We start from the raw sequence: 27,775 nt of genomic DNA on the forward strand, positions 1-27,775 counted from the left end.
CACTTTCTTGCACACATGTAGGTGCAGAAAGGGACTGTTGAGTGTTTGACAACAATATGCTGCGCAGTTCTGTGTGTTGCAGCCCGTTATCAGACTATGGCAATGCTCAAACAAATCTTATCACCTACGCAAAGTGTCCCCGTCTGGCTCTGAGGCATTGAGTGGCAAAAAGGTGTGTAGTGCTTAGGCTCCAAGATAGGTGCATGTTACTGACCGCAACTTGCACAAAAAAAATTTCATTTGAAAACATTGCTTGTCAAAATGCTATTCGCACCCAAATATCAAATTGTCCTGGACTTTGATGAAACTAAGTTGAAACCAATCTAAAGTAAATTCTATTCTAGAAGCTTTTGTTAAAACTGCAAGATGGCATTGCGACCAGCAGTCTGGAATCTAACGAGTAAACTGTGAAGTTTCTGGGTTTTGTGCTCAACAAATGGCTAACAGTCTTGAAAAACACAGTAATACATTTTGTCAGACCATGTTCATTTTAATGTCAGGTAAACAGCCAGCTTCAAAGTCTTCTTGGGCTGCCATATCAGATGCTTTGCTATGCTAGTTGTAAAACAGCTACAGACACAAGTGCTACAATCGCATAATAGAAACATTGTGCTTTCCTTTACAACACATTCTATAGACATCACTTTTACAGTTATGCAACAGTAAAAGCAACATCTGCACAGCTGATGCAAGAGCCTTAGAATTTTACACACAAAACAGAGCAGGCACCAGTGTTCCTTCACGCTGAAAGACTTGTCACGCTATAGGACATATCACCCTTATCATGCTTGTGCCACAAAAATGGGGGCCCCATCTCGGAATGTTGACTTTTGGGTACACCGCCTGTGAAAAAGTGGTTGCAGCTGCAAGAAGCAGGTGTAATAAATGAATGAAAGCAAATGGGAGAAGTTCTGCAAGGTATTTTCATGCCATATTGAGTATGCTGATGGAGTAGGCTGTTACAGTCAGGCATTTTACACCTCTACAAGTAGAAACATTTGCAAGTGTGTGCATTATATGTCCATCAATGTTCAAGGCAATAGCTGGGCTGTAGCAGAAGACACCACATTACTTTTAATGACATTACTTAATTTAAAAATGTCCTTAAGTAGGTGGGTGTCTCTGCATTCTGCCTTCACCACAATGCAGCTGCAGAATTACAACCGTGACCTAATGCACTGTACCAGGCCACCATAGCTACTGAGCCCATCCAGTGGGTAAAAGTGAAAAAGTTGCCAAAAGTGATCATTCCAGAATATGGCCCCACATTGTTGCAACTTGCAAACAGCTCCCCTCACGACGAACTGTCAAATACAGGTTGAGAAAATGAGGACTCAACTCTTGATGTACTGAACCACAGAGAAACAAAAATAATTGAGCCTATAGCTTTCATATAACAGGCAAGAATACTATAACATGACATATTACTTATCTTAACACATTACTGTCCGATCCTGATGCATCGACAGAAAAGGCATTGCTGTTACCTTAGCTGCCTAAAATGTTCCATAAAATTCCTGGAATCGGCTTCCTGGTGACGTCGTCACTCTCTTTGTGTATTGGAAACAAAACGCAGCCTGTTTTGGACCTGCTGTGTTCTGCACCTGAATAAAGAGTTCACAGTGGGAAGTGAACTGTCCTGCTTTGGTATGCTCAGTGACACCGAAAATAAAGGGGTCATGCAACACCCTTTCTTCAAAACCGAGAATATAAGTGATGATTCCTTTCAATCAATATATTCCCGCAGAAATTTTTGGTAAGAGCACGCTTTCTCCCCACTGGGGTAGCACTGGTAGCAACTCGATAGCCTACCGCTTGTTTTCCTTGTTGCGGGATACTTATGGTCACTCTTCAAGGTTGACGTACTGAAAGGTTGGCATGCAAACACAGACGCAAGAAGTAACAAAAAGGACAACATAAACGCCAACTATCAACTTTTAGTTGTGGTAAGTTTTTATGTAGGGCAGTCAGGTCTTGCATCAATCAGAGATTAACTGAGCATAAACATTCCCTACCAGTGGAACACCGTCTAACAGTATAGTCTTGTTCAGACATAAGAGCAAAGTATATCTTACAATTGAGGCACGGCATATCATTGCCAACCCTCAATTAGGCAAGTTTATGAGACATGGCAAATCATTAAGTCAGCCCTTGATTACCTTGCACAAAGAGGAATTGTCATGCCTAAATAGTAATCTTTCATGAGTGCCCACATGTGCCTATGATTGGGAGGTTTGTGCTGCCTTCCCCTCAAGCATGTGCAAGTAAGTTTTGTGTTTTCTTCTTTTTCTACCATTGGCGTGACCTTTTGCCTTTCAGTAACGAGTTGCTACCATTGCTCAACTTTCAGTCGTAATCTTCAAGGTTGCTGAAAAGGGTGTGGCAGAGTGACAAAGGAATGGTGACGGGATGGACGTGACACATTAACAACTGCCGTTGCTACATTTGCTATAATAAAGAGGTGTGCGTGAGCTTTCGCTCTGGAGTCGCTCACTATCACGAACGATTGCCCAATGGCTGGCATCTATGGGCTGTCACTCGGGTCTATGATGCCATAGGCAGTGCATGATAGAGGGAACTTTGAAATCGCAGGTGAGCGCGAGTGATCTTTGATGCATGATTTTGGGCTCCCCACTGTATGCAGCGGAATAGTTGGCTCGTGTACACGTCAAGAAAGTTCTTTTTCCTGCATTTGAAAAGTGTTGCAGTTCCCCTTTAAAGTCTTGACTATGATTCAAATTCCCCAATTTAGAAATTTTTGTTCAAGAAAAGTCAAGGGAGAGTCAACCTATATTTGAGCATGTTACAATACTGTACGACAAAGCAACCCTGCACATATTTAGTCGAGCTGTGCATCCTACACAAAGCATTGTACTCTTCACGCACCATTCACCACACTTTCCTTCACCGTACAAAAGCTTATCAAAAGTCGTGCATTCATCACCACTCTATTTAACAAATGCCAAGTGCAGACTATTGAACACTGCGAACAAATCAAATTCTGTTCCCTTCATTTTACTCAAATGCACTGGATATAATTTATACAGCTTTCATTGTTGTGGATATCGTTCAGGAATGATTAAGTGCATGTGTTTAGCAGAACAGATGTAAAAAATCAGATCAAACCTGAAGAAAAAGGAAACCAGCTGGCTACAAGGTTCTTACAAGGATCGAGTCACTACAATCATAGAGTTTCCTACAAAAATTACAAGATGGAGCTCTTGTGCTGCACTTCTTCAACTACTGTAGGGTGCCCAAACCACTCTCCACATTTCAGTGAGGGTTTTGTACTAGCATTTGTATAACCTTCATGCATGTGGCTTTATTTATTGCGCTTTAGCTTACTAAAGTTCTGAACAATCAGTTTTCTGAACACAGCAAGGCAATGTCTCTGTGCACATACATAATCATTGCGAATTGTTGAGCTTATAATGCAATATTTTGTTGAAAATCATTCATTTGAAAACTCGCAAAGCCATTCTAAGCCAGAAGGCCAAAGTTTAAGCAAATCAATGCACTGCCTATTGATACAATGCTGTCTGAACTGTCATACGTACTGCAGCTCCTGAAGACACCATAGTGCTAGAGTTGCCTCTAGTGATTTTATTTAGAAGCTTTATTATCATCACATATTGCAATTCAGCAGTATACTTATTCTGCAAGTCTTCCAACTCTGTCAACACCATATTCACAACTTGCAAGAGCTGCATTACTCTGATCTGTAAGGTGTAGTTTTGCAGGTACAAAAGTCACAAAATTGTTTAATGAACACAACCAAAAATAAATGACAACTATGAACAAGTTCTATGTACATAAAATCAATGTGGTGCTAACAAATTCTTAAAGTATATAATGCTAAAAGGGCACTGGCACAAGACTAGAAAGGGGAAAAAATGAAGTGAAAGCAACATGCTACTGTTGCATACACAATGTAGTCCAAGCAATAAAAAGACATTGCAAATTAAAATCATAGAATGTCAATTAAGAAACAGATCTGTAACCAGGGTGCATTAAAGTGTGTATTGTGCACTTTTTCTGGAGCACACAGTGATGTTTCAAGCGTAAGTACATTACACAGATTGGCAACTGTTAGTGGCAAATTGTATTTTGGGATGTTGTATACAGTTTAGTGTTTGCACACTAGTTCGCAAGAAAGGTACTAAAGGGACATCTAAGGAGAACACCAAGTCAGGCTGCAGACTAGCCAGTAATGCTGGACTGGGTTGTGCGAGTTCATTCCAATGTGATGTCTTTGCACAGCACACTTTAGGCCTAGCAGGCCACATCCTGGCATGAAAGCACTTTGGCTTTCATGCCTAAGCAGTGGGTGGATATTGGTACAATGAAATGCGACACCAAACAAATTAAAGAATTGAATTGAAGTCAATCTTGTGCACAAATGCACCACTGCTTACTTTGTCAGCTCAGGCAACAATGTAGCACGCAGGCTGCAAAGCCAACAGACCAATCTCATCACACTCGGAGCATATACAGGGTGGCCCTACCAGCGCCATCCATAGTCCTCACCATTTTTCTGCCATACCTGGGTTTGAGGTATCATTGTGGGGAATGCCAAGAACAATGCTACCGTAAATGTTTGCATTGAGTTTTAGAGGTAAGTTAGGAGGTACATCTACTCATCCCCAATTCCTACAGTAGAACCTTCACATTCTCCCGTCCCTGCCTTTTGATCTCCAGTGTGATCCCAGCTGCAATCTCAAGTGTATTTGTTGTGGTACAAACACAACATGCTCTTTAACATAGTTGACCTTCAGCCCGCCAGGGACTACACCTACTGGCATGCTTTGCAGCAGCGGTGGTGTAGTGAGGCTCAAAGTGAAATCAGTCTATTAGTGGCGCTGTCATGCTTCCTGTGAAAAATTAACAATGTTCCTTGGCGGCAGGCACTTTATATAGCTATGTTGGTTTGATAATAAAAGCTGACATAAATAACTCTTTTTGCTGAACCACCGCCACATTTATATTCATATTTCACACAGTTGGCATTTTGTGGTGCATTTAGTAGCTTAATATGCTTAGCTGCAGTGCTTGGTTGCTTTTTCCGGAAGTTGACTCAGTTGTAACGGCACACTGGCCAGTCGGGGTACACATTGCTTTCAGTCGGACCGGAGGAGTTGTTGAAAGCGGTTGTTGGCGCCGACACCTGGTGACGAAGCTGTTGTATGTCCAGAATATAAGTACATATCATTTGAAGCAATGATAGAATTTCTCGACGAAACGAGTGGTGATGCTGTCTATGGTCTTAAGGGTGACAACCACTCTCCACAATTCATTGTCTTGGTGGTGGATGCTTCAGTTGAAACTACTGTTAATCTCCTTAAGAAATTACTTGTTTTTCTTGGTCTGCAATTGTCGCAGAACTTAGTTCGAGACAAGTTAAGCACTGCACCCAGATCAAAGCGGGATCAAATCCCGACTGCAGCGGCCACATTTCGATGGGGACGAAATGGAAAAATGCCCACGTACCATGCATCGGGCGCACATTAAAGAACCTCAGATAGTATTAAGTAAAATGCACCATGAAGTGCCATTTGAGTGCAATAGTTTAGTGAAAACACGCCATTGTATTTGTACCAAGCTAGCTTATCCATGCAACACACATTATGTGCAACAGAACTCAGTGATCCCAGCTGATGAGGAAGCAAGGACCTGCAGTAGTTGGTGACCCAAGTAGTAGAGGCCATATATTAGATTGCAATTTTGGTACTAGCTCCTTCTGCATACTGAGGAAAAAGACGATTTGTTATCAGAAAAAAATAATGCTTCTTTTTTTCTCCTTGAATTCCCCACTCGAACAGAAGCACCAATGATGCAATTTTGTGACGTCATGGATTTCAAGAAATCTACTTGTGATTCACTGAATGTGCCAGAAAAGCTTGTGAGAATTGCCAGGCTAAGTACATATGTATTTTAAAATGCAATGTGATATTTCTTAATTTACAAGAAATCAACTAGCCTGAATGAAATGCTGCCAGAACTGCACTGAAGCTGTAGAAACGAGCTTGTCCAGATATTTCAAGGCCATGGCTAGTCTCCCGTATGTTAGTTCCAATCCGGACACAATCACCAGTCTAATATTACTTATTTGGTATTCCAGAACTTAGGTTTTTACACTCCTGTAATGTCCGTCTGAACTCTTGCCTTTTTATGTTAAATGCAGGATACGATAAGAACACTGTTTGACAAACATGGCATCCAAGGGGATGATATATATATATTCCGTAATTTAATTGGCCCATTGCAAGGCTATATTGGGAGATGCAATAATATTGAATATTTTGTCACCTCAACAATTCTGTTCATCAAGTGAAATTCAACATCAGGAGTACAATAACTTAGTTTTTGTCATCCTCAGCAAATTTTAGGAAATCCAAAAGCACACCATCGCTATTACTATACTCTTATAAAAGCAGCGCTTCGCACTAAGAATTTACAAGATTTGCTAAACAGTGTTAACAGTTCTCTACACTGTCAACATGCATAAGATCACAGAACTACATTGGACCTGAGATTTCTGACAGTTTCACAGTAACTAGATGTTCTAATGGCACCCACATAAAAGATGAACAAAGCTTCATGTGACATTTCCATTATTGGTTTTCACACATACACAAACTTCTGATCACCATGTAAGTGACACTGGAAAGCTCATGCACTGAACAAAGCAGAACAGCAGTGTGAATTAAGAACACACATGTACACAATTTATGTGTGTTCAGCATCAGCACCATCACGTAGCTGCAGGTTGATGTTAGAAAGGGCAAAAGCATGCAGTGGCTATGTCACGGGTTCCTCTGCTTTGATTTTGATCCTAGCAAGAGCTACTTTCCTGTAGTGCACAACGATTGGCCATAGTATCAGAAGTGGTCGGGATAGAGCTATTACATAAAGTGGCTTTCTTCTGCTATCTTATTTTTGAAATCGTTAAGAATGCAACTGAAAGATATGTATTTTCCTGTATCCAAGCATAATTCACCATAGTCACTAAGTGGATTTGGTGTTGTGCTGCCAAGCACAAGGATGCGGCATCAAATTCCAGCCACAGCGACCGCATTTCAATGGGGGCAAAATGCAAAAATGCCCATGTACCATGTGTTGTGTGGTCAAAATTAATCCAGAATCCCCAACTACGGCATGCCTGATAATCAGATCATGGTTTTGGCACATAGAACCTCGCAATTTAACTTTTTTATTCAAGCGCAATGTGACAGCAGTTTTTAATGGTTAAATTCCTGCATTGCCATCATTTCTTGCATGGTGGATATTTTTTATACTGCTTGCTCACTTACTGATTAGGATCTTTCGATACAGGATTTTCTTGACTTGTATACCATTTGCATGCTAATTTCGCTCTCTTATTTTACTTATGTACATTTTCCCATGCAGTAGTAAACTTAACTGAAACAAGAAGCTATTTGAGTTTGAAAAGTGACAAAGACATCTTTTACACTGACAATTCTACAAGACGTGTCATGGCCTCCTAAGTTGAGCAACATGCCACGGTACCACAAGTCATACATCTGCAACTAAACACAGTCAAGCAACTTGGAGCCAATGCAGTTGTTTTGGAGATAAAGCCATAAAAACAGGCTGTGAAACTGTTTCTTTTCAGCTTGAGAGGGGCAATCATTTCTCAGCGTGATTCTAACCAGATGTTTCAGCTGTCTACACAATGTTTCTTGCTCGTTCTCTAACAATACTGTGCCATTAATGCAGCTTTCAGAATGACACTACTTGCTACTAGTGTGGTGAGGTTATAGCCAGCCTGCCATCATTATACCAGGTTAGCCAATTTATAGGGAGCTTTTTGAATACCTATAGTGATAGATATTGCAATTCTGTCACATCAGGTAGATTACGTGAAGAGGGGACACTGCTCACAAGACAAATTGCAGAGTGATGTTAGCTGATTAACAAAATTTCACTAATTTGCCTTGTAATTATTGAACTTAGAGCACATCTCCACTCTGCAGAATCAAGGCCACACAGTAATGAAGTAATATCTATATTGCAGAAATCCTGTGTTAGCACCAATTTCAAGAAGCAAGTCCCCAAAATATGGTGTGAAACACAATGGTGTTCCAGTTAACACTTATCAGCGCTGCAGAACATTAACTGTGTGAATTGGCCCAACCACTTCCACCACTTCAACCAGTAGGCATACCCGACATCGAGACAGTTCTTGCTGGCATCAAAAGCAGAATAGTGGAACAGGAAAGTTTCTAAGGAAGCCAATGCGCTTATAGGTCTTCCCAGCGAGAAAGTTACAGAAGTGAAGGGGCAGGCATCCTACAAAGTTAGTAGGAAATGATTTCCGAGAGAGGATGCACAGCCTCCACTTACGCCACTAAGTGTGGACAAAGGATCCCTGCCGATGCGGCCTGGACGTGCCATTCACCTTTTGCCCTTAAAAGCAGCAATGTCCTAGTGAAGGGAGACAAAGGAAGAAACCAGCTCACTTTTAGTGACCGTGTGACTAGAATACCTTAATAATGCATCTAATTCCATTCCGCTTGATCTCTCTCTCTGTGATACAAATATGGATCATTGATCATTGTGCACAATTAAAGAGCAGAAAGATTACGATACATTAAAATAGAACGCATACATTTTGAAGGTCTCTTGCGAGAAGTGAATAGGTGTTCGATTTAGAATGGTGACATGAGAACAATGTCACACACACACGTAAAAGCAAGAAGAAAAGAACATTGCAATAAATTATATATTAAAATAAAATCCTCAGTAAGCTCGTCAGAACTGCACAGCACAAACATTTTTAGCAGTAGATTTTTTTATAAATAAATTGGCACCAAAGGGTTTGTTCTAAGCTATTCACAGGTCACTTAGAATATGACTATTAGCCATTAAATATGTGGCCGGTGCCTTGAAATGAGAAGCTCCAGCCATACACTAAAAGCAACATAAAATTTAGTTTGCGGTAGTGGTGCAGAACAACGGTGCAGTGGTAACAAGTAAAAGAGACATCAGCGAAAAAACACATATTCTGATACAGGGCTTTCAAAAGATAATGTTTATGATCTTTTGCAAACCTTGTGTCATTAGTGCATTTTTAAATGCCCAATGTGGCTAGACTGTTTCTCTCATCCCTTGGCAGTCACAAACTCATTTGCAGACACCACAACCCTGGATATTTCCGTAAATACAGCACTACATGAAACACCTGCTAGTAAAAAATGCTTCGCACTGAGATGCTTGACACTACTAGCTATGAGGCAAGCCAACAACAGCCTTGACAAAAGCATACTTGCACCTGTGCAAAAGGTGTGTACTGGTCCTGCTGTCTCTGTGCTGTGGACATTGATGAGAAGTTGCAGTAGAAACAAGCGCCGTAACATGATTCACACATCTGAACATGTAATGTGAATTGAAATAAATAAATTGACAAATGAATATGTGCGAGGACATTTGACCACTGCTGCACGAAGTACAATATATAAAATCAAACGTGATTAGAGATTTAATGGTTAAAACTCTGCTATAATTCATAATAAACATGAAGGCTTCGACAGTAGATCAGCACAACATAAGGATGCTGCAAAGATGTACATAGAAAGAAGGGATGTGTATGAAATTGTGCCATCTCTTAAAAGTTCTAGAGCGTATCACAGGAATTGGTGATTGTGCCTACACTAATACCTAATCATACAAGCATGCTGCTAGCCAAGTCTCACACCACAATAATATGAGGAAGGGAAAAGAAAGAGCTCTTTCAGGGCAGACGCGACCGGCAGCAGTCCTGGAACACTAAAGCAGAAGCCCTGTGTTAAACAATGTGGAATGGAACAGTTTCGTGACTCATTTGCGCAGGATTGGAATATTTACGGGACGGCTGGTGCCATCAGCTGCCGCCGCCTTGGGGGCCGGTGGGAGGGCGTCGCTGCTGTCCGTGCCACTCTGCGGCAATGCCGCCTGTGGCTGATGGTTGGTGGCGGATGTCACTGCCGCAGTCAAGGAGGGTGCCTCCCACTTGGCAAGATAGTCGGCCACAGAAGCGTGGCCAAATTGGCGTGCATCGTCTAGTGGGGTGTGGCCCCACCTACAAGAAAAGCCATACAGGCAGAGGTGAAAGTGTTCAGAAAACGCACACAAACACATGCAATCACAACATGCACGTACAGCACAGACATGCATGCGAAAAGAGACAAAGGAAAAGAAATAGCTGAGGAGAACAGTTATGCCAGTGGCTCATATTAGCACAAATGCAATGGACATCTATGCGTACAGAGGAGTGTTTAAAAACATAAACACAAACACACATGAACACAAAAAAAGAAGAATGAAATGGCTGGCCAGTTACTCCTATTTCATTCCAAGAACTGCATTCTGTTGCAGTAAGCAGGTTTCTCGCAATTTTTTAGAAAACAGTACAAGCTTAAATTAAGTGTGAAGGTTGGCACTTTATGGTCTTAAGAATAGAATAAAAGAATGTATTGCAGCATCACAATATAATTTGAAGGTGGATAGCTCATAATTCAGGCTAATTTGAATAAATATCAGAAAGCTTGCTATGCCCACTGTATTCATGCATTCCAATACTGCTTAATGACTACATGATTAAATAAACACTTTGCTTATCTACAAAAAAAAATGCTGCGAAGTTAGTACTGTGGTGTAAGTGAAAGCTGCTAAAACTTATGACAAAATTTTGCATGCATATGCAAAAGGATGTGTAGAATACAAGTATCTAATTCTTGCAATTTTCAGCAATATTGATTAGGTATGTGCATCTTGAGAAACCACACGACAGTGATCTCAAAAATGGCAGTTGAGATTAAAAACTTTTTCTTTAAATAATGAAGTGAAGCAAAATTAATTTTTTAGCTTCCATTGCAGTCTGTGCTCTATGTGAAAGTGTAGGCTATTTGGTAACACCCTCTCAGACTTATTACAAAGCTCCAGAATTGCATAAAGTACATATTTTTTTTCCAATTTCATGCACCCCAGAAACATAACTAAACAAAATTTTGATAACATATAAACATATTCAAAATGGGACCTTACACTCTATACAATTAGGACAAACTTCATTCACGTAGTTTTAATATTTCTGAAAACAGACTTATGAGGTGCATCTTGTACTACCACTTCCGTATAAGCAAGTCACATGTGAGGCACTTCAGTGGATTTGCACACTTAATAGAAACATATATAAACAAAGTCTTGAAACCCTTTTGGTCGTTTTGCATATTCCAGAGGCAAACTAGTGCTGTCTGTTTCTTAGCACTACATTCATACATGAGGAAAAACAATGTTTAAGGCAAAGACATGTTCCAGCACGTATAATTTACTTGAAAGATATAACATGAAAGTATAATGGGAACACTGGTCGCTGTGCAGGTAATGCCTCACTGACAGTCGTACCTGTCCTTGACATTGGCATCCACACCACAGATTTTTAGTAAAAACTCGACGCATTCCAGGTGGCCTTCAGCAGCGGCCAGATGCAGGGCTGTGCGGCCATCGTAGTCACTCAAGCCCATATCCATGCCCGACAGGTAGTGGCTGCACAAACAACGTATGATTTTATGCAACACAAGGCATGAATCAATCACCGTTCCTGCCCCACTATTGGGAAAGTGGGACGAAGGCCTCACGAGACACTCAGCCAGCTATCTGGCCTTGCCTGGTTTCCTACATTCTCTGCGTTCAAGTAGCCATGGCATGCACTTAACCACTGGCATCTTCATGATTATCGGTCACACATGGAATGGTGACACTGACAAACCTAACGAATAAAGTTTTTGTCTCTCTTCCAACTCATATGCTCACCTGTGGACATTCCACAGCAAAACACTGAAAAGACACAGCGCTGCCTTAGTCTGCCACGGAGAAAACCTCCTGTCAATCGAACTGACAACAAGGCTCGTTACCAATTACTCATTATGAGTAAGATAGTGCAAGACAGAACAAGGACAAGAAAGTTCTTGTCCTCGTCCTGTATTGCACTATCGTACTAATACTGAGAAAACTTCCTGGCTGCGATTCCTGATCCCGATGAGCCCTGAGGGGCATAAGTCTTTTTAACCAAGGCCAGTGTAGGATACACTGATAGACAACATGCATAACCTTATGGGAGTAGTGATGGCAATACAATGACCTCAACCACCTGCAGTCACCTCTACAAGTGAAATACTATACATCTGCAATGAAGATTACTCTGAGTGCTCATAACTTCACGTGGGATATGAAAGAATAAAGATATTCTAAGAAAAGCATTGACATGGTTTGCAGACTGGATCCCCAGCCATGGGTTACATAAAAAAAAAAAAGCTTTTAACTCACTATGGAGTTTCACATATGTGAAGCTTTCCATTATACCACTTATGAAACACAATCTACCTTCCCTTTACCCACTTTACCTTATAGGCCTCAAGCCATTGTTTAAATGCATAATTCTCCTTTTGCAAAACATAAGCCTGAATTAAAAGTTACCAAATTACAAGACATCATGATCATCACTGAAAACAACTATCACAACAATAACAAAGATCATAATGTTTGTTACATAAGCCTGACTGCAATGCTACCAGATTACAAGACCACTGTCTATTGTGATAACCACTAAGAACAACATTAACAAATACAAGAATGTGATCACAGATATGTTATGATATGACAAATATGATATTTGTTTTCATGTCTTCCCATGAACAGGTTTCAAAGTGCATGCCACTGAAGAGTTGTATTCGAATGCAGCCATAACACAAAAAAGATGAAACATCTGCCTATTTATGTCCACTGAAGGACAAATGCCTCCGTCAGCAATCCCTGATTACGCCTGTCTTGGGTCAGCCCTCTCGTGTGATGAGCCTCTAGGTGTGCCCTGGATGCATCGTTTGCGGCTGTTCACACTGTTCCGTGCAAATATACACACCATAGCGTATAAGGTGTATACCCTTTATGCTATACAGTCAGGTGGATGGCAATGTTACCTCTCATAAAGTTTCCTACACACTGTAGGCTTCTGCAGAACTTTTTTTTTTTATTTACAAAATACTGCAGGCCCAAGCTAGGGATATATATATATATATATATATATATACACACGCGCGTGCACACACACACACACACACACATATATATACACAAACATACACATCAATGAGCACCTTATGGCCGTGAAAACAATTATAAACATTGCAACTTTAGGAAAAACAGTCCTTTGCAAGAAGAAAACAAAAGAAAAGCACTTCACTTTATGACGTTAATGTGTTGAATGAGTCACTGTTCTGAGAAATACATAGCGGCAAAGCGTTCCAGTCTGTAATCGTTAGTGAGAAAAATGAAAACTTGAATGTGTTGGTGTGTGTTCTAAATGGTATTATCGATTCAGCATGACGATTTCGAGTCAGTCGTGGCCTCCGAGGTTGGATGCACAGAGCAGGGTCTAATGTGAGATGGCTGTTTTTCAAGTTAAAAAGAAACTAATCTCAGAATTTTGCGACGTAGCTTAAGTTCCTGGATATTATTTTGTTGCATCATAAAGGTTGGGGAGTCTGTCATGCAGTATCGAGAAAAGATAAAACAAATGGATTTACATTGAATCATTTCTAGAGCATCAATGTTTTTCTTAGTGTGTGGGTCCCAAAGAATACATGCGTATTTGAGGGTAGGCCTACTGATTGAATTATAGGCCAACAGCTTGACGGATGGAGGGGCTTGTCGAAGTTTATATCCGAGGAAGCATAACTTACGGAAGGCAGATGCACATATGTTAGATACGTGGTTATTCCAATTGAGATTTTTTGTTATTGTTACGTCAAGGTACTTATATTCGCTTACTTCTTTGAGTAGGTGAGATGATAGCGTATATGGAAACCAGAAGTAATTTTTCTTTCTACTTACATTCATGTACACTGTTTTTCTCGGAAATTAGCTTCATACCCCATTGGTTGCACCATTGATAAACATTATTAATACAATTATTTAGAAGCACCTGATCATCTACACTATCACAATTTCCTTAAACATAACACAATCGTCAGTGAATAGCCTTATTTTGACAGGTTCATGGATAACATTAACAATGTCATTAATATATATTAAAAAAAGCAAGGGTCCTAAAACACTTCCCTGAGGAACACCTGATGTAACCGGAAGTTTCTATGAACAGTAATAATTTATATTAACATAACATTATAATTTATATAGCATAATGTTTATAATTCACACATAATCATAATAAATAGTTGCACCACCATAATTGAGAGAGAGAGAGAGAGGGAGAGGGGGAGAGAGAGAGAGAGAGAGAGAGAGAGAGAGAGAGAGAGAGAGAGAGAGAGAGAGAGAGAGAGAGAGAGAGAGAGAGAGAGAGAGAGAGAGAGAGAGAGAGAGAGAGAGAGAGAGCATGCACGCACATGCACATATATATACACACATTTGAAATAAGACAAGTGCCTAAGCACACGTTAGGAGAAAAAAAAAAAGCTTTCTTTCACAAAGACAGCATAATTATAGGGCCATTAGTACAATGTTTTCTCAAACATTTCCGAGATCTCCAAGTTGGATGGAAAAGAAGAGCTATTATTTAGGAAGGCTCAGAGTTATTCTGGCTAGGCCAGGGTCGGGTGACCAAACTTTGCAAGCCACATGCAGCTTTTGACAGGTCCATGAGATGTTATTAGCAGTGTACATGTTTAGGCTGTGATATTCCATTTTGGAGTCTGTGGAATTCTATAGACTTAGGTATTGTCCATTCTCAGATATATTGCAAATGCTTCTTAGCAAAGCCATTGTACAGCAGAAAGAATTCTTGGTTAAACATAACTGAACACCTAAGTGACCAGCTCCAGTGTGCAACATTATAAGAGGTCAATTCTGCAGTGTCCAATTGCATATTTGAAGAAAGCATATAATAAGGTATGTACGAGCGACCACTGCACGAATGAAATGCAACTTTAAAAGAGCCAGTGATTGACAGCATGCCAAGTGCTGGCCTGTAACTCTGCTGACGGCTCAGAGAAACAGCTTGGCATGGATTCTGCATATTTGCTTGACAAAAAAAAGGAAAAAGAAAATCCTACAGATCTGATTAATTTTGTCATTTTCCCAATGGGAAGCAAGAAAGTGCAGTGCTTTTCTTGTGGACCATTTTTTTTATGCATGAGTAGACACTGCACTTTCCACTTTGTTAATACAAATGACGCTGTATCTAAACACTCTTCCTGCGTTCATTGGCGAGGTTCCACCACCTTTATTAAAACCTGCGGTGCTTATATTTGACATATTTAATCAGTAAAATGCTGAGCATACCCATTTGGCCATAAGTGAAATCGGAGCACCTACTTGCAGCCTGTGCACAACAGAAAATGAGTGATGAGAAAGAACTTGCCGGCGCATGGCTGTGACATCCCCACTGGCAGCACTGAAGAGCAGGTTGACCACCTTGAGGCCCTTGGTCTCATACTTTTGTCGCCGAGGGTCCTTCTTCTGAGTCATGTGGCGCAGATTGTCATAGTGATGGAAGCTGAACACCCTAGTCAGCTCCTGTGATACACAGCCATCAGAAAGGAAAAACTATAGACTACAGATGAATACAAATAAGTGCCAGAAAAGAAAATGCACTCCCAAGTGGGAATGCAGCCCACATATCTCAATGAAGAAATATATTTTTTACTCTAGGCTATGAGACATGCCATAATGGGAACTTCTGGAATAATTTACATAACATTATGTTCTTCAGTGTGCACATGAACACTTTTGCATTCGTCTCCCATTCTAAAGTGGCTGCAGTGGCCTGTAATCGTACTTGTGATGTCATGCATGCATGTGATGTCATGCATAGGCTAGCTTCCCTCTGAAGACATGCACAGGTTAGGCACAAAGTAAAGTGTGGGGAACGATCAAGCCCAGAGCTTGTTATTGAGCAAGGAGCTGAATTTCCTCACTTTATACCTGCAATTGAGTCGGGAGAATTTTCCACATATAGAACTTGGAAACTGTCAGTTAATAAGAAAAATTCTTGACTAAGTACAGTTATGTGGCGCTTCTGTAGGAACTGCACCATACCAAACTACAAAAGGCAGCAAGCTGACCTCGCAGAACTGCACGCCTCGGACAGAGTTTCCGTAGACATCCAGAGGGGGTGACCAGAGACAGATGCCCATCACATTGGGCACCACCACCATCGTGCAGCCCGAGACACCAGACTTGGCTGGCAGGCCAACCTGCGTCATTTTGGTTTCACAGGGTGGCTCAGCTTAGACTTCTCTCTGTGAAGACGTGCTAGAAATTCTTGTGCTTTAGCTCATTACATTTTATGTGAAATCTGTTAGATTATTTGCTTGCTTTGGGAAAGCCAGTTAGCACTAATTTTCTTTGGATGGGAACTATACTGACAGATAAACAGAAATCTTATGCATGTCTGTGCATTTGGGGCACAGTGGGGGTTTATATGAATTGGGCGGTTTACTTGGCTTTGTACAATACAACTGTTGTTCAGTTCTTGAACTTGGGAATTTGATTAGCTACTGAGATATCACATGCTCTCTTCCAGAAACCATTTCTTTGGAAACCAATCAGTGCACTGGTAACTTCTGATTGGGTCTGTGTAGTTATTCTCAAGGCTATTCCATGGGACCAGGGCCAAATATCACAGCAGTGACCACCGCCTCTGGTGCTACCTGTAGTGGCTAGTATAGATACACTAGATATAGTGTCCCTAGTGTGTTTACGTAGTGGCTAGTAGCCCAGCCACGAAACCTTTGCCTGAAATTCATAATTAAGAGTGCAGAATTGGGAAACTTGAACGCAACATTTTGTGTCTCTTTCTTTAGTGATAAACAAAGTACTACTGAAAACTGCCTACCTTTCAATGTCATTTGCATGACCTACATTAAACCAAAACATAAAGCATAAAGGCAGAAATACGCAACAAGTGTTTCTACTGTTGTAATATAGAGCCCTAAAGGCGGCATTTCAAAGTTTCTAAATTGTTCGATATTTGTCAGTTTCTGCAAAATATGAGCACCTAATAAACCTTGCCTGACTGTTACTCACTATAACTGTACTTCTTCTGCAGAAAATTTCATTGAAATTGCTTCAGCTACTGCTTAAGAATTTCTGTGTTTTACACAGAAATGGTGAACACATTACCTACCTTGAAGGCGTACTGGCCAGAATAATCATACATTCCACATGAATGCATCAGCGACAGGACATCCCGACAGGACACCCCGTTCATAACCTGGTGGCCTGTGACGGGGCAGATACCACCATTGGCTAATGTTGACGCCATTACGCTCACGGACTGGCAGTTAACTTCAAGAGAGCACAGCTGCAAATAAACACAGATGTCAAAGTTCTAATGTTTACATAAATATGCAGCATTTGATATGCACCTAGTTTAATAAACAATTTAACCACCTCAGTGGAAAGCTTAAGCATGCAATACGCAATGCATGAATGTTATTTTGCATTCTTTTCATCATTTATTAATCGACTACACATGCTGTATGCCACAGATAAACATGCCAAACTAACTAGTCTATCTAGCATTTGTTCTTTACACCTTTAACTTGTGTCTAAGCTGGTTGCACTAGGAAAGGTGCATGTCAAACTAATTAGCCTGCCAGTACATCCAAAGAAAGGGCAATATCTTTTGGCTGACAGCTTGTAATGGTCATTGGCAAATAACTTTTACAGGTTCACTATTTAGCATAGAAAGGCTGCAAGCCCAGGACACTTTAAAACTAGCACTGGTGGTTTTGTTTGCGGCCCAAAAACAGGTGCCCATGCTACATAATACACCCACAAAAACTGTACTTTTAGGACTTTTTACCTGAAAGTAGAAGTCCATCGTTTCCTTGAGGTTGACCCTCTCAGGGAAGCATTTGTTCTCCTTCATGTAGAATCCTATGGCATAGTTTCTGTCAGCAGCTTCTCTCTCTGAAAGAAATCTACAAGCAAAAAGGAGCAGCACATCATTTGGCTGACATCCACCAGGCATAGAATTAACCCTAGCTAAAGAACTAGAAAGAAAAACCCCGTAGTTCTCTATCAACAGGCAGAAAAAAGGGTAACTCAATTATCAAGATAAAAAATTCATCAGCAGTGCCTGCTTTCAGATGGCAGCTAGTTGATCTAGTTTAGCCAACTTGCTTCACCTAAAACATTCTTGCCATGCAGTCTACCAGCATCCGTCTCATGCTTTGACATTACAGTTAATCTGGTTTTCTATGTTTTTCTGCATTTTGAACTGCTCTTCAGAAGCACCAGTGTAACTTGTAGTGGTCTGGTGCTAAAATATTGAGACAAAATCTTTATTTCATTGAGAATATTTATACTAACATCTCCGCGACTTTCCTTCATAATCAAGGAGCTGCTTTTAAACACTGGTCACCTTCACAAACAAATCGATGGTACCTTAAGGGCTGGCTCTGGACATTTAACTAAATTACGAACTCACCAAAGTGCAGTTCCGTGGACACTACTTTCAAGTTCAGGAAGTACTGGAAATGATGCTAATGCCTCTCCCACTCCACACTTTTTCACAGCCAAATGATTACTAATCACTTGTTTCACCCATCATTGTAACTCTGGCTTAAATTACTTGAACAATACTCCCAGTAATAAGTTAGTGGAAAGCAAGGATGCACAGCATTAACTTATCCGTCTGACTTCTTTTTTACATATCACGAGGTCATAATCTCACTTACATGGCATTGTTGAAGCCAAGGTACTCGCCTCCCGACACTGCTTTGTAGTACTGGAGCATCTGAAAAAGCCATTTGCAAAGTGTCAGCGGAGAAATACACTACAAAACCAAATAGTGCTGATACTTACCCAGTCAAATTTCTCAGATGTCCTCATCTCTGGCTGTAAATGGAATAAAACAAAATGCATGAACCAAAATGTGCACGAGATCAACAAAAAATTTGACAAGCAAAATCGGTCACTAAGAGCTCAACCTTACCTATGAGTGTTAAGAAATTGCTTTGAATATACAGATGCAGTCACAAATTTTAAGCAAAATTTTATGACAAGCCTCAAATTGTGTTGCAGTGTGCTTGCATATGCTTGTTTCACTAAAATGCGTAAACCAAAGCTGCTGGCTTCTCCTCAATAAAAGGCTTTATGGGGGAAAGTCAACTTTACCAGTCCCTTCATTGACTAGATTAATGGAAACATTTGTGCATGTGCTTAATTGATCAGCCTTTAATTCCCAAAGATGCATAGTATGCTATGAAGGTTCCTATAATAGAGGGGAGGGGGTGGAACTGGATTAATTTTGACCACCTGGCGCTCTTTAATGTGCACATGAATCTGCAAAACATGAATCTAAGCCTTCCTCATTAGAATGCAGCATTAATGTGCACGTTTAACAGAGCGTTGCAACAGCAACAGTAATCACTGTTACAAGCAAGCAGATGGATACATAATCAATTGGGGTTGTACCTGGACCCACTGATTTAATGCCTTGTGACACAGTATGTGGTACGCATGCACATTGTAATACTGACAGTTGCACAGTCCATCAAAGGATAATCATGTGAAAAATGAAGCAAGGTAGCAGTGGCAAAAAAAGAGTCCATGCCATAACAGACAGTTATTGCCTGCGGCACTTCGGTTGTACATTACAGAAATGAACTCTAGAACACTGTTTGCGTGTATCACTGAACCACAATGTCTAATGATTAGGAGAAAAACTTGGCTACATCTCTGTTGTGATGTGAAAGAGCGGCCTCACCTCTATGAGATACAGGAGCAGTGAAGCAACGACAATAGCTCCAGCATTCACCATGGGATTGTGTGGTTTTTCTGAAAGACACAAGGAAGAGTCAACCACTGACGTATTGCATTTACTTTTCTGCTTGCACAGCGCATAACAAAAGAGAGTTTTGACTGAGTTACCAGAGCCATGGACAGCAATAGTAAAGCTGGTAGCGACATCTTGTGATACTTTGTTTAATTACGATCAATTTGAAAATTTTTTGTGTTGCACGAATATAAATTGTTGTTAAGAAAAATCGCAAAAGGACTGCATGCCAACGATTATGTCGCTATCAATGCTTTATGCCAGCAGTTAAGTAGAATACGGTAGGTCACTTCACCATTAACTGTGTGTGCTCTCTAGTTTAGCTTTGTGTCACAAGATGTCACTACCAGCCTTGTCATGGCAGTACAGCTTTCCAGTAACTCAGTATTCTGCAAACGCCAATACGTTTAAGTCAAACTGAAAATCTCTATAAGAAGCAGTGCTGAACCAAGCTGTCACTCCCTCCCTGCCCTACTTATGGTACTGACAATACACACCTTAGAAAAACAAAAGAAAAGAAAAAACAATGCAAGAGAGTATCCAGCTAACAGTAACATGGTAGTATGTTGGTATTACACAAAGGTTTTGTTGTCACTACATCACTATCCTAAAGTGATATGTCGATGTGTACATCAAATGCCGGCTCTCCTATATGAGCTCCTTCTCAACCCACAAGGCTGTTTGAAAAATTTTACATTAATGTGGGTTGATCAAATTATCATAAAGTGTTGTAAGTTAAATATAGGATGTTTTGTCATGTTGAAGAATTTTCCCAACAATTTTTATTTCAGAAACCGTAAGCTGTATAGGAAGAGGTGAGAGAAACTTGTCATTCGGGTTTCAAAATGCCACGTGAAAAAGGGCTAATGATGGGCTGCATGCACCCCTTCCAGCTATGACATGTGCAAGTTATAGCAAGCGAGCTCCACTTCAAAACCTGATGAAATAGACAGGATGGAGTTTTTTATATTCCTCTAGGGAGTGAAACTCCATTTTTCCTATGCTGCGGTACATGCTCTGGAGAAGGTGGCTTACAGATTGCTGAACACCCGGTTAACACTTTTCAAGAAATGCTACATCAGAGCAGAAGACCCATACTGCTGTAATCGAGGACAAGCTCATTGAACATCCGGCCACTTGGTTCCTGGCCCACGTATTGATGGACAGCGTCTGAGCCGAGCTCGGTGAGTGCAATGGCATAGTTGATGGGTTTGCCAGACGACTGGATTGTGAATGGAATCTCTGTGTCTCCAATTGAGAACCTGAAAATGCCAATCAATCAATCAGAAGTGAACAAAAGACTGACTGCATAAAGCCAATGGTGCCAAATAAAGCAAAGTGCAGTTATCACTTACTCCCCATCCCCGAAAGCACACATTGACAAATACTGACTTCTTATCATAGCTGCAAAGTTTATGTTAAGTGAAGTGCAGCCTGCACACATACACAACATTAAAACGAAATTTCTATATATGTAATGAATATATATATATATATATATATATATATATATATATATATATATATATATATATATATATATATATATATATATATATATATATATATATATATATATATATATATATATATATATATATATATAATGAACATGGTAGATGAGATGAAGGTGTAGCTAAACTTGGCCTTTAAAAGATGATAAAATAAAACAAGATGCTGACCCCAAAAGATTTAGTAAAGTTAAGGTTTCAGCTCCCAGATGGGAACCTTGTTCACATTTAGGCTCTGGTGCTTATCTAGGCTTCAGAGGTCCAAGACCTTCATTTACCATAAAAAAAAATTAATACTTGAAAATATCATGTCAGTACTCTTTTAATAAGCAGCAAGCATTAAGTGCCCACACATGCACACAATAATGGTGGATGCCTTTTAACTCTATTCAATGTAAGCAGTTCTTGCTACTCTAGCTGTAGACCAGTGTTGTCACAATATACGCATATGCAGCAGCAACATCTAGGCCTATGCAGCCTTCTACTACACATCAAAACTCAATACAGACCTGCTAAAGAAAGAATGCATAAATAAAGAGTGTGATATACTGCTTACCTCTGGCCATCCACAGTACAGATGCTCACTCCCCAATAGTCTGGATTGTACTTGGCCAGCTGGGGAATGTAGGAAGCCACCTGTTGGCAAAATATGCAACAAATATGAAGTTTCACAAATGGATATAGAAGCAATTTGTACGACAGGAGCCCATTGAAAGAGAAGTAAAAGAAACACAGTAACATTAGCACTTAGCATCAGCAACACTGCATTAACGAGAAACCATCACAGCATCTAGGAATTTTATTATGTCAGTAAGATTAAATCCTCAGTGATTACATGGTGCCAACTGCAATATTACCAGCTATAACTCTACAATATATTACCAGATCATTAAATATTACACCATGGCACTAAGCCGCCAAACTTTTCAGACTTAACAGCTAACATGTAATTTAGTACACAGAGATGCCATTTAGGCCAGACAGCTGCATGCAGCATGGTTTAGCTCAGAAAGATCTGCCATCCATCTTTTTCTAATACAGAATGAGAAGAATTTTAAAAAATAGCTTTACTGCATTAAATGTGAAGAAAAGGAGTGTAAAAAGACAAGAACCAACATCAACTGCACAATAATTGCGATTTCAACAATAGCAGCTATATTTTGGGCACTTGTGTATTGTGACAAAGCCAGCCTTACACCGTTCAAAAGTATCTACTACACTTGTGATAGGCAACATTGGGCAGTCAAATGCAACACTTCCCCAACTAGTCACAAAATCATGCAGCAGCGTTTCTGTCATGACTGCATTAGAACCTTGTGGGTATACATTTCATATTCGAAGAAGGGGAAGAACAAGAGAAGTAATCTGTTATCCAGTAAATGTATTATTCAAATGGCATATCTTCATTATTACCTGTGATGAACATATAAACTGGTAACTTGCAAAAAAATGATAAATTCTGGAATTGAAATTGAACGGGCTGACACCATGATATGATTATGAGGCACACCGTAGTGGGGGACTCCAGATTAATTTTGATCACCTAGAATTTTTAATGAGCAACCTATATCAAAGTACAAGAGCGTTTGTGCATTTTGCCCCCATTGAAATGCAGCCACCGTGGCCAGGATCAACCCCCGACCTCAGCAATGCCCTGCCGTAAGCTACTGTAGTGGGTGGGGAAATAGTATGAACCAAACCCAGATCAAATGAGACTATACTGGTGCTTGTTATTCTGTCCAGAAGCTTACAGTCAACAGATATTGCAATGCCTTTTCCAGTGAGCTGCATTTATATTTACAAACCTTTCCACCAGTGTTCACTTTGCACTTCCAGTAGAAGTCCTCAACATAGCGAATAAAGTCTTGAAAGTCTGGAATCACAAATTGGTGGCGCAGCGCTCGAGTGATGAGAACGATGTTCTCTCGGATCACTCTGTAGGAAAGCAAAAAAAGAAGCAGAGAATGATACCTACCAGTCATTTGGCTGCACATGCGCATATGCATGCTCAAAAATATTGTCAGTCATAATACAGTGCAGTATACTACCGGCAACAAATCTCACAAGCTTTAGTGAAAGATTGAACTAGAAATTAAGTCCAATGACAGCACAAGTTAATTAGCTAAAAGTTAATTAAGTACTAGAACTACATGAAAAACAACACTTTCTTAGAGTTTGCCAAAGGCAGTCATCCTCCTTTCGTGATAGCTTAAATTGGGGTGCAAAATAAACTGTGTTCTATAAAGCTTATTCTGAAATAGGTGAGTACAGGAAGAACGAATGTTTGCACTTTTTTCCCAAAAGCAAGTTTCACTGCTGAATGGAGATGAAAGGCAGTGAAAGAAATAGGTTGCACACTATCAGAGACAATTATTACTTTTTTAGGACTTTGAGACTACAGACCAAAATGCCCACATTCTCTCAAAGTTGGTGGACAAATGTGCTTACAGCTACTCCATCACCCCACTAATAAAAACATTATGTAAGCTCACTAAGGCTTAAGAATGACTTTAATAGGACACGGCAAGTCTGTCAGCCTCAAACCACTCAGTGTTAGTACAGCATAACAAAATGTCACAAATCTCTCGATCTTGCTAGTAAGTGCATTGTTTTTGCAACAGGCAAAAGGGACATCATTTGACAACTGACGTATATAACTAAACTGCCAGGAAGAAATTTTGAACGTACTGCGCAAATGTTTCCCTGTTCAGAGCAAGCGATTCAAGTGAACGGACGGGCGATTTCTCCTTGTGAACATTTCTCAGGTTCTGCATCATCTCCTTGAGACGCGGATCATTCTTCCACAGCCCAGTTGTGAACAGTGCCTGGATAAACAAAGAGAACAGAATGTAGCATCATGCAAAATTAAGTCCATGGTTAATGCTTTCTATATGCACTAGCAGTGGAAAGGGGGAAATCATCAGCTGGTGAACAAAACCAATACTCACATTCAAGAACTTTCCCACGCAGACTGCGTCATCTGCATCCTTGAACATATCAAACAGAAGGTCTTCCACATTCACGGGACCACTTTCCTGTCTGCAATTAGTGACAATGTTATACTTCTTTAGCATCTCATACCTTTCAAACATGCTATATGAATCTTCAAAAGCAATAAAAATTAACAAATCCAAGATGCCTGGGGCAAAATAATATTCCAAGAAATATCTCCTTCAGTTAGGATGTACGCATTCATGTAAACAAATTGTTTATGCCAGTTCTGTCCAGCAATGGCAAGAAAAAAACTCAAAGAACATCAAGCTGCTCGTAAATATTTATTTATTTCAAGCCCTCTGCTTACACAATGTGGGTTAATTTTGCTTCAATGTGCAGAGTATATATACTGCTACAAATAACCACTTCACTGAAAGCAATGTCTTGTTCAGTGGAACATTGGACATGCCACGTTCCCTGAGCAACTGGGAAATAGTTTTTCCATCCTTGTGTTGACTGCGGCCAATGAACTCATACATGTGCTTTGAGCTGGTGAGTCAATTATGTTTATGAAAAAAACACAACTTGACTGACAGTGAACTAAATAAAGATTCAATAACTGTGTAATTATGAGGACTGAGTAGAAAATGCACAAAGTACGATTGTGCCACCTCGAATATTTTTCTATGCATCCTGATGGGCCTTTGAGTAAAATAATGTAACTTTGACACATTTATTCACTGTCCATCGTAATTCGTAACTGAGTGGGATATATTGATGAGAGAAAACCCATCGTGCTGGCGTAGTGGTTATGGCATTGAGCTGCTAAGCCCGAGATTGTGGAAATGAATTGCAGCCACTGCGACCACATTTCGATGGGGCAAAATGCAGTAGCACTTGTGTACCATGCATAGGGTGCACGTTAAAGAACCCCAGGTGGTCAAAGCTAACCTGGAGTCCTCCACTACAGCATGCCTCATAGTCATATCGTGGTTTTGGCATTTATATACCCAGAATTAAAAATGTTATCCTAGAGGTTGCTAGAATTAATGAGCCTAGGAAAAGGGCAGCAGTGGTGAAATGCTCTTTCAGAAGATTGATAAGAAAATAGGAACTTGATAAACTTATTGGTTTGTTCAATGAGGTGCAAATTCTTTCAAGGAACAGATTACAAGTTAGCAACCAATCTAGAAATGCATCAGATCAAAGCATCTGAAATTATATAATTCTTGAGCTTCACAGATAAATTGCCTAATCAGGTGACACGCATTTCATCAGATTCCGAGAGCATTTGTTTTACAGGTTGACAATCATATAGTACCTTCCAAGCAAAACAAAATGCAGCTCACACGACATCATCCACCCATACTTCTCATGCTCCACAAACAACATTTCTTTATTGGAATGTACAGCTAACAGTGCGCTTATGGCATTTGCTCACAATCCTAACCAATCTTTTGCAATCCTAACCAATCTTAACAGCCTTGATCTAGCTCACTGGTTTGTTTTTATCCCTCAAATGAATAAAGCAATTTTCATTGGTATCCATGGCCATACTCATGGCTTCCTGCCAGAATTTTATAAATGCAGGGCCTTTAGGGCATGAAAACTAATAGACTGCAAAGAAATATGAATGTGTGGCCTCAGCTCTGTACATGCACTGTCAGTTATGTTGCTCCATACTGCTTTTAAAATGTTGAGGAGGCTGATCTTCGGACGCGGTATACTGTTTTTAGGCATTATTAATATTTTTGTCATTACTCCAAGAACATCTGTACAGCAGAAAGACATAATCTCTTTTATGTTCTGATGTCAGTTAAATAGGTTTCCCCATAGTGCTATTAAAATGTCACGAAGGCTGATAGTCAGAGAGTATGTTGTTTTCAGGCATTATCATATTTTTCTAGATGTCACTGCCTTGGCAGCTGTATACCAGAAAAGTATAACTTCTTTTCTAAAACTCACACTCGTTCATTGACCATCTATGCTGTTAATAGCCAGCACACGGACACATACATGAGGACACATGCATACACAGACACCATACAAGAGGAAAATTGACGACATTCTACCGAAAGACATTGCGCTCATATGATGTACAAGTCAAACAACGCATATGACAGCCTGCTATTTGACACAAACCAGCTGGAGAAAAGAATTCCCAGGTGCAGTGTCTGTCAGTATACGAGCAGGTATACAGTCTGAACGTCTACATGTTCAGAACCAGAAACATTGCAGTCGCTCAAGAGCTAATCAAGCAATAAACTGGGTAAATGCAACACATGTGTGCGTACACTAACGCTGTGAGTTAAATGAACGCAACATATGAGACCCGTTCTGCAGTTTCACTTTTCAAGCGAGAAAAAAAAAAAGAAAAGAAAAAAAAGAAAAATGCTGTTACGAACTTCGTGGCTGGTGCGTTCTTGTCGTTTATAGAGATTATTAACAGACAATAACAAATTTAGCTCATTTTCTGCTTCGAATGACGTTCCTAGTAGATACACGCAAAGGTGCACAGTGCAAGTACGAACGGTCAGGGCCAACACCAGTCTTCTAGATGGTGCTGCCAGGGCACACGCAAGTTGTGCAGAAAAGCTCACTACCAGGCGTATATAATACTGCAGTAAAGCCGACTTCTACGATAGCGTGCTCTCACGGTCCACTCCGACATCCCCTACAACGATTATAGCTGGCAGCAAATATAAATGGTGCTGTCCAGTGCTATGAGTCTTTTATCACCAGCATCAGATCAGAATATACATATTCGACTCTTACGACACGTTGAAACGAGAATGCCGCAAAGCGCAGCAGGATCACACACACATACACAAAAAGAAACGTACGAAAGGAAAATTAACCGAGAATAAATGAAAGTTGCGTTATCATTGCCCAGCGGTTCGCCCTGTTACGAAACGCAGCTCTAACGACATACCCTCTTGTAACCACGAAACTTACGTATCGAAAGGTTTCTCCTTGTCGCGCTGAAACTCTTCGGCCGGCACAAACACTCGATTTGCATGGGACGTAGTTTCCAGCGATGTGTAGCGATTGAAAAAGCGGGCGGACTGCTGTTGCCTGGTCGCTGGCGGCTGCAGAAGCCCTGTCGTAGTAGGACACACCTTAGGAGCACGCCTGTGGTAGCTCACAACCCTTCCTAATCTCCTAATCATGTCCCTGGTAGCTCTGTGCAGAGGCATTTACTTCGAGAGCGCCTCCAACGACCCGAGCAAGTGATGAGGTGCGAGGCGGCAAGTCTTTGTTGACGGATCTCCGCGACGTTGGAGGCGATAAGAGAAGCACGCTTGTGCGCTGCATGCGCTATTTGCGAGGGGACCCCCGTTAAATTCCCCCGAATAAAAATAAAACAAACTCGCAAAACGAACACACATTGGGCGTGCCGTCAGGCCGCTGACGCTAATTTTGGAGAAGGAATAAGAAGGGCCCTGTTGGCGATTATTGAGGTCAAACGTCGCTGCTTATACGCAAATCGTATTCGGCGGTGTAAATATTCATGCTGCTCAATAACTCTGTG

At 40.5% G+C, this 27,775-nt stretch overlaps 1 protein-coding gene across 4 annotated transcripts; it reads right to left on the minus strand.

Annotated features, from left to right (window-relative positions):
* Window positions 1-123: 123 nt before the first annotated feature.
* GLS (glutaminase) lies at window positions 124-27,682 on the minus strand. 4 transcript variants are annotated; one of them, XR_010565682.2, is made up of 17 exons: window positions 27,199-27,682; window positions 24,258-24,348; window positions 23,998-24,134; window positions 23,115-23,244; window positions 21,866-21,945; window positions 20,897-21,060; window positions 19,730-19,800; window positions 18,826-18,858; window positions 18,699-18,757; window positions 17,822-17,939; window positions 17,141-17,317; window positions 16,077-16,208; window positions 15,374-15,528; window positions 11,404-11,544; window positions 9,865-10,078; window positions 8,365-8,445; window positions 124-863 (listed from the first exon to the last, which is right to left on the minus strand). XR_010565682.2 is itself a non-coding variant. In XM_065437572.2 (16 exons), the coding sequence occupies exons 1-16, from the start codon at window positions 27,438-27,440 to the stop codon at window positions 8,416-8,418; spliced, it is 1,974 nt and encodes a 657-aa protein (XP_065293644.1). In that variant the 5' UTR covers window positions 27,441-27,682; the 3' UTR covers window positions 3,742-8,415. The 4 variants fall into 4 exon arrangements, 1 of the variants encoding a protein (XP_065293644.1); XR_010565681.2 differs by lacking the exon at window positions 124-863 and adding an exon at window positions 3,742-4,448; XR_010565680.2 differs by lacking the exon at window positions 124-863 and adding an exon at window positions 3,742-5,176.
* Window positions 27,683-27,775: the final 93 nt, after the last annotated feature.

This window comes from Dermacentor albipictus, chromosome 5 (assembly GCF_038994185.2).
Source record: "Dermacentor albipictus isolate Rhodes 1998 colony chromosome 5, USDA_Dalb.pri_finalv2, whole genome shotgun sequence".
Lineage (NCBI taxonomy): Eukaryota > Metazoa > Arthropoda > Arachnida > Ixodida > Ixodidae > Dermacentor > Dermacentor albipictus.

What these genes read in the sequence shown, in the direction of transcription:
- GLS (XM_065437572.2), bottom strand. Translation starts at nt 27,440, where the DNA reads ATGCCTCTGCACAGAGCTACCAGGGACATGATTAGGAGATTAGGAAGG. An exon ending in AAGGAGAAACCTTTCGATAC is followed by an intron (nt 24,349 to 27,198) that starts GTAAGTTTCGTG and finishes CACTAATTGCAG; the next exon opens with ACAGGAAAGTGGTCCCGTGA. An exon ending in GCGTGGGAAAGTTCTTGAAT is followed by an intron (nt 24,135 to 24,257) that starts GTGAGTATTGGT and finishes TTGTTTATCCAG; the next exon opens with GCACTGTTCACAACTGGGCT.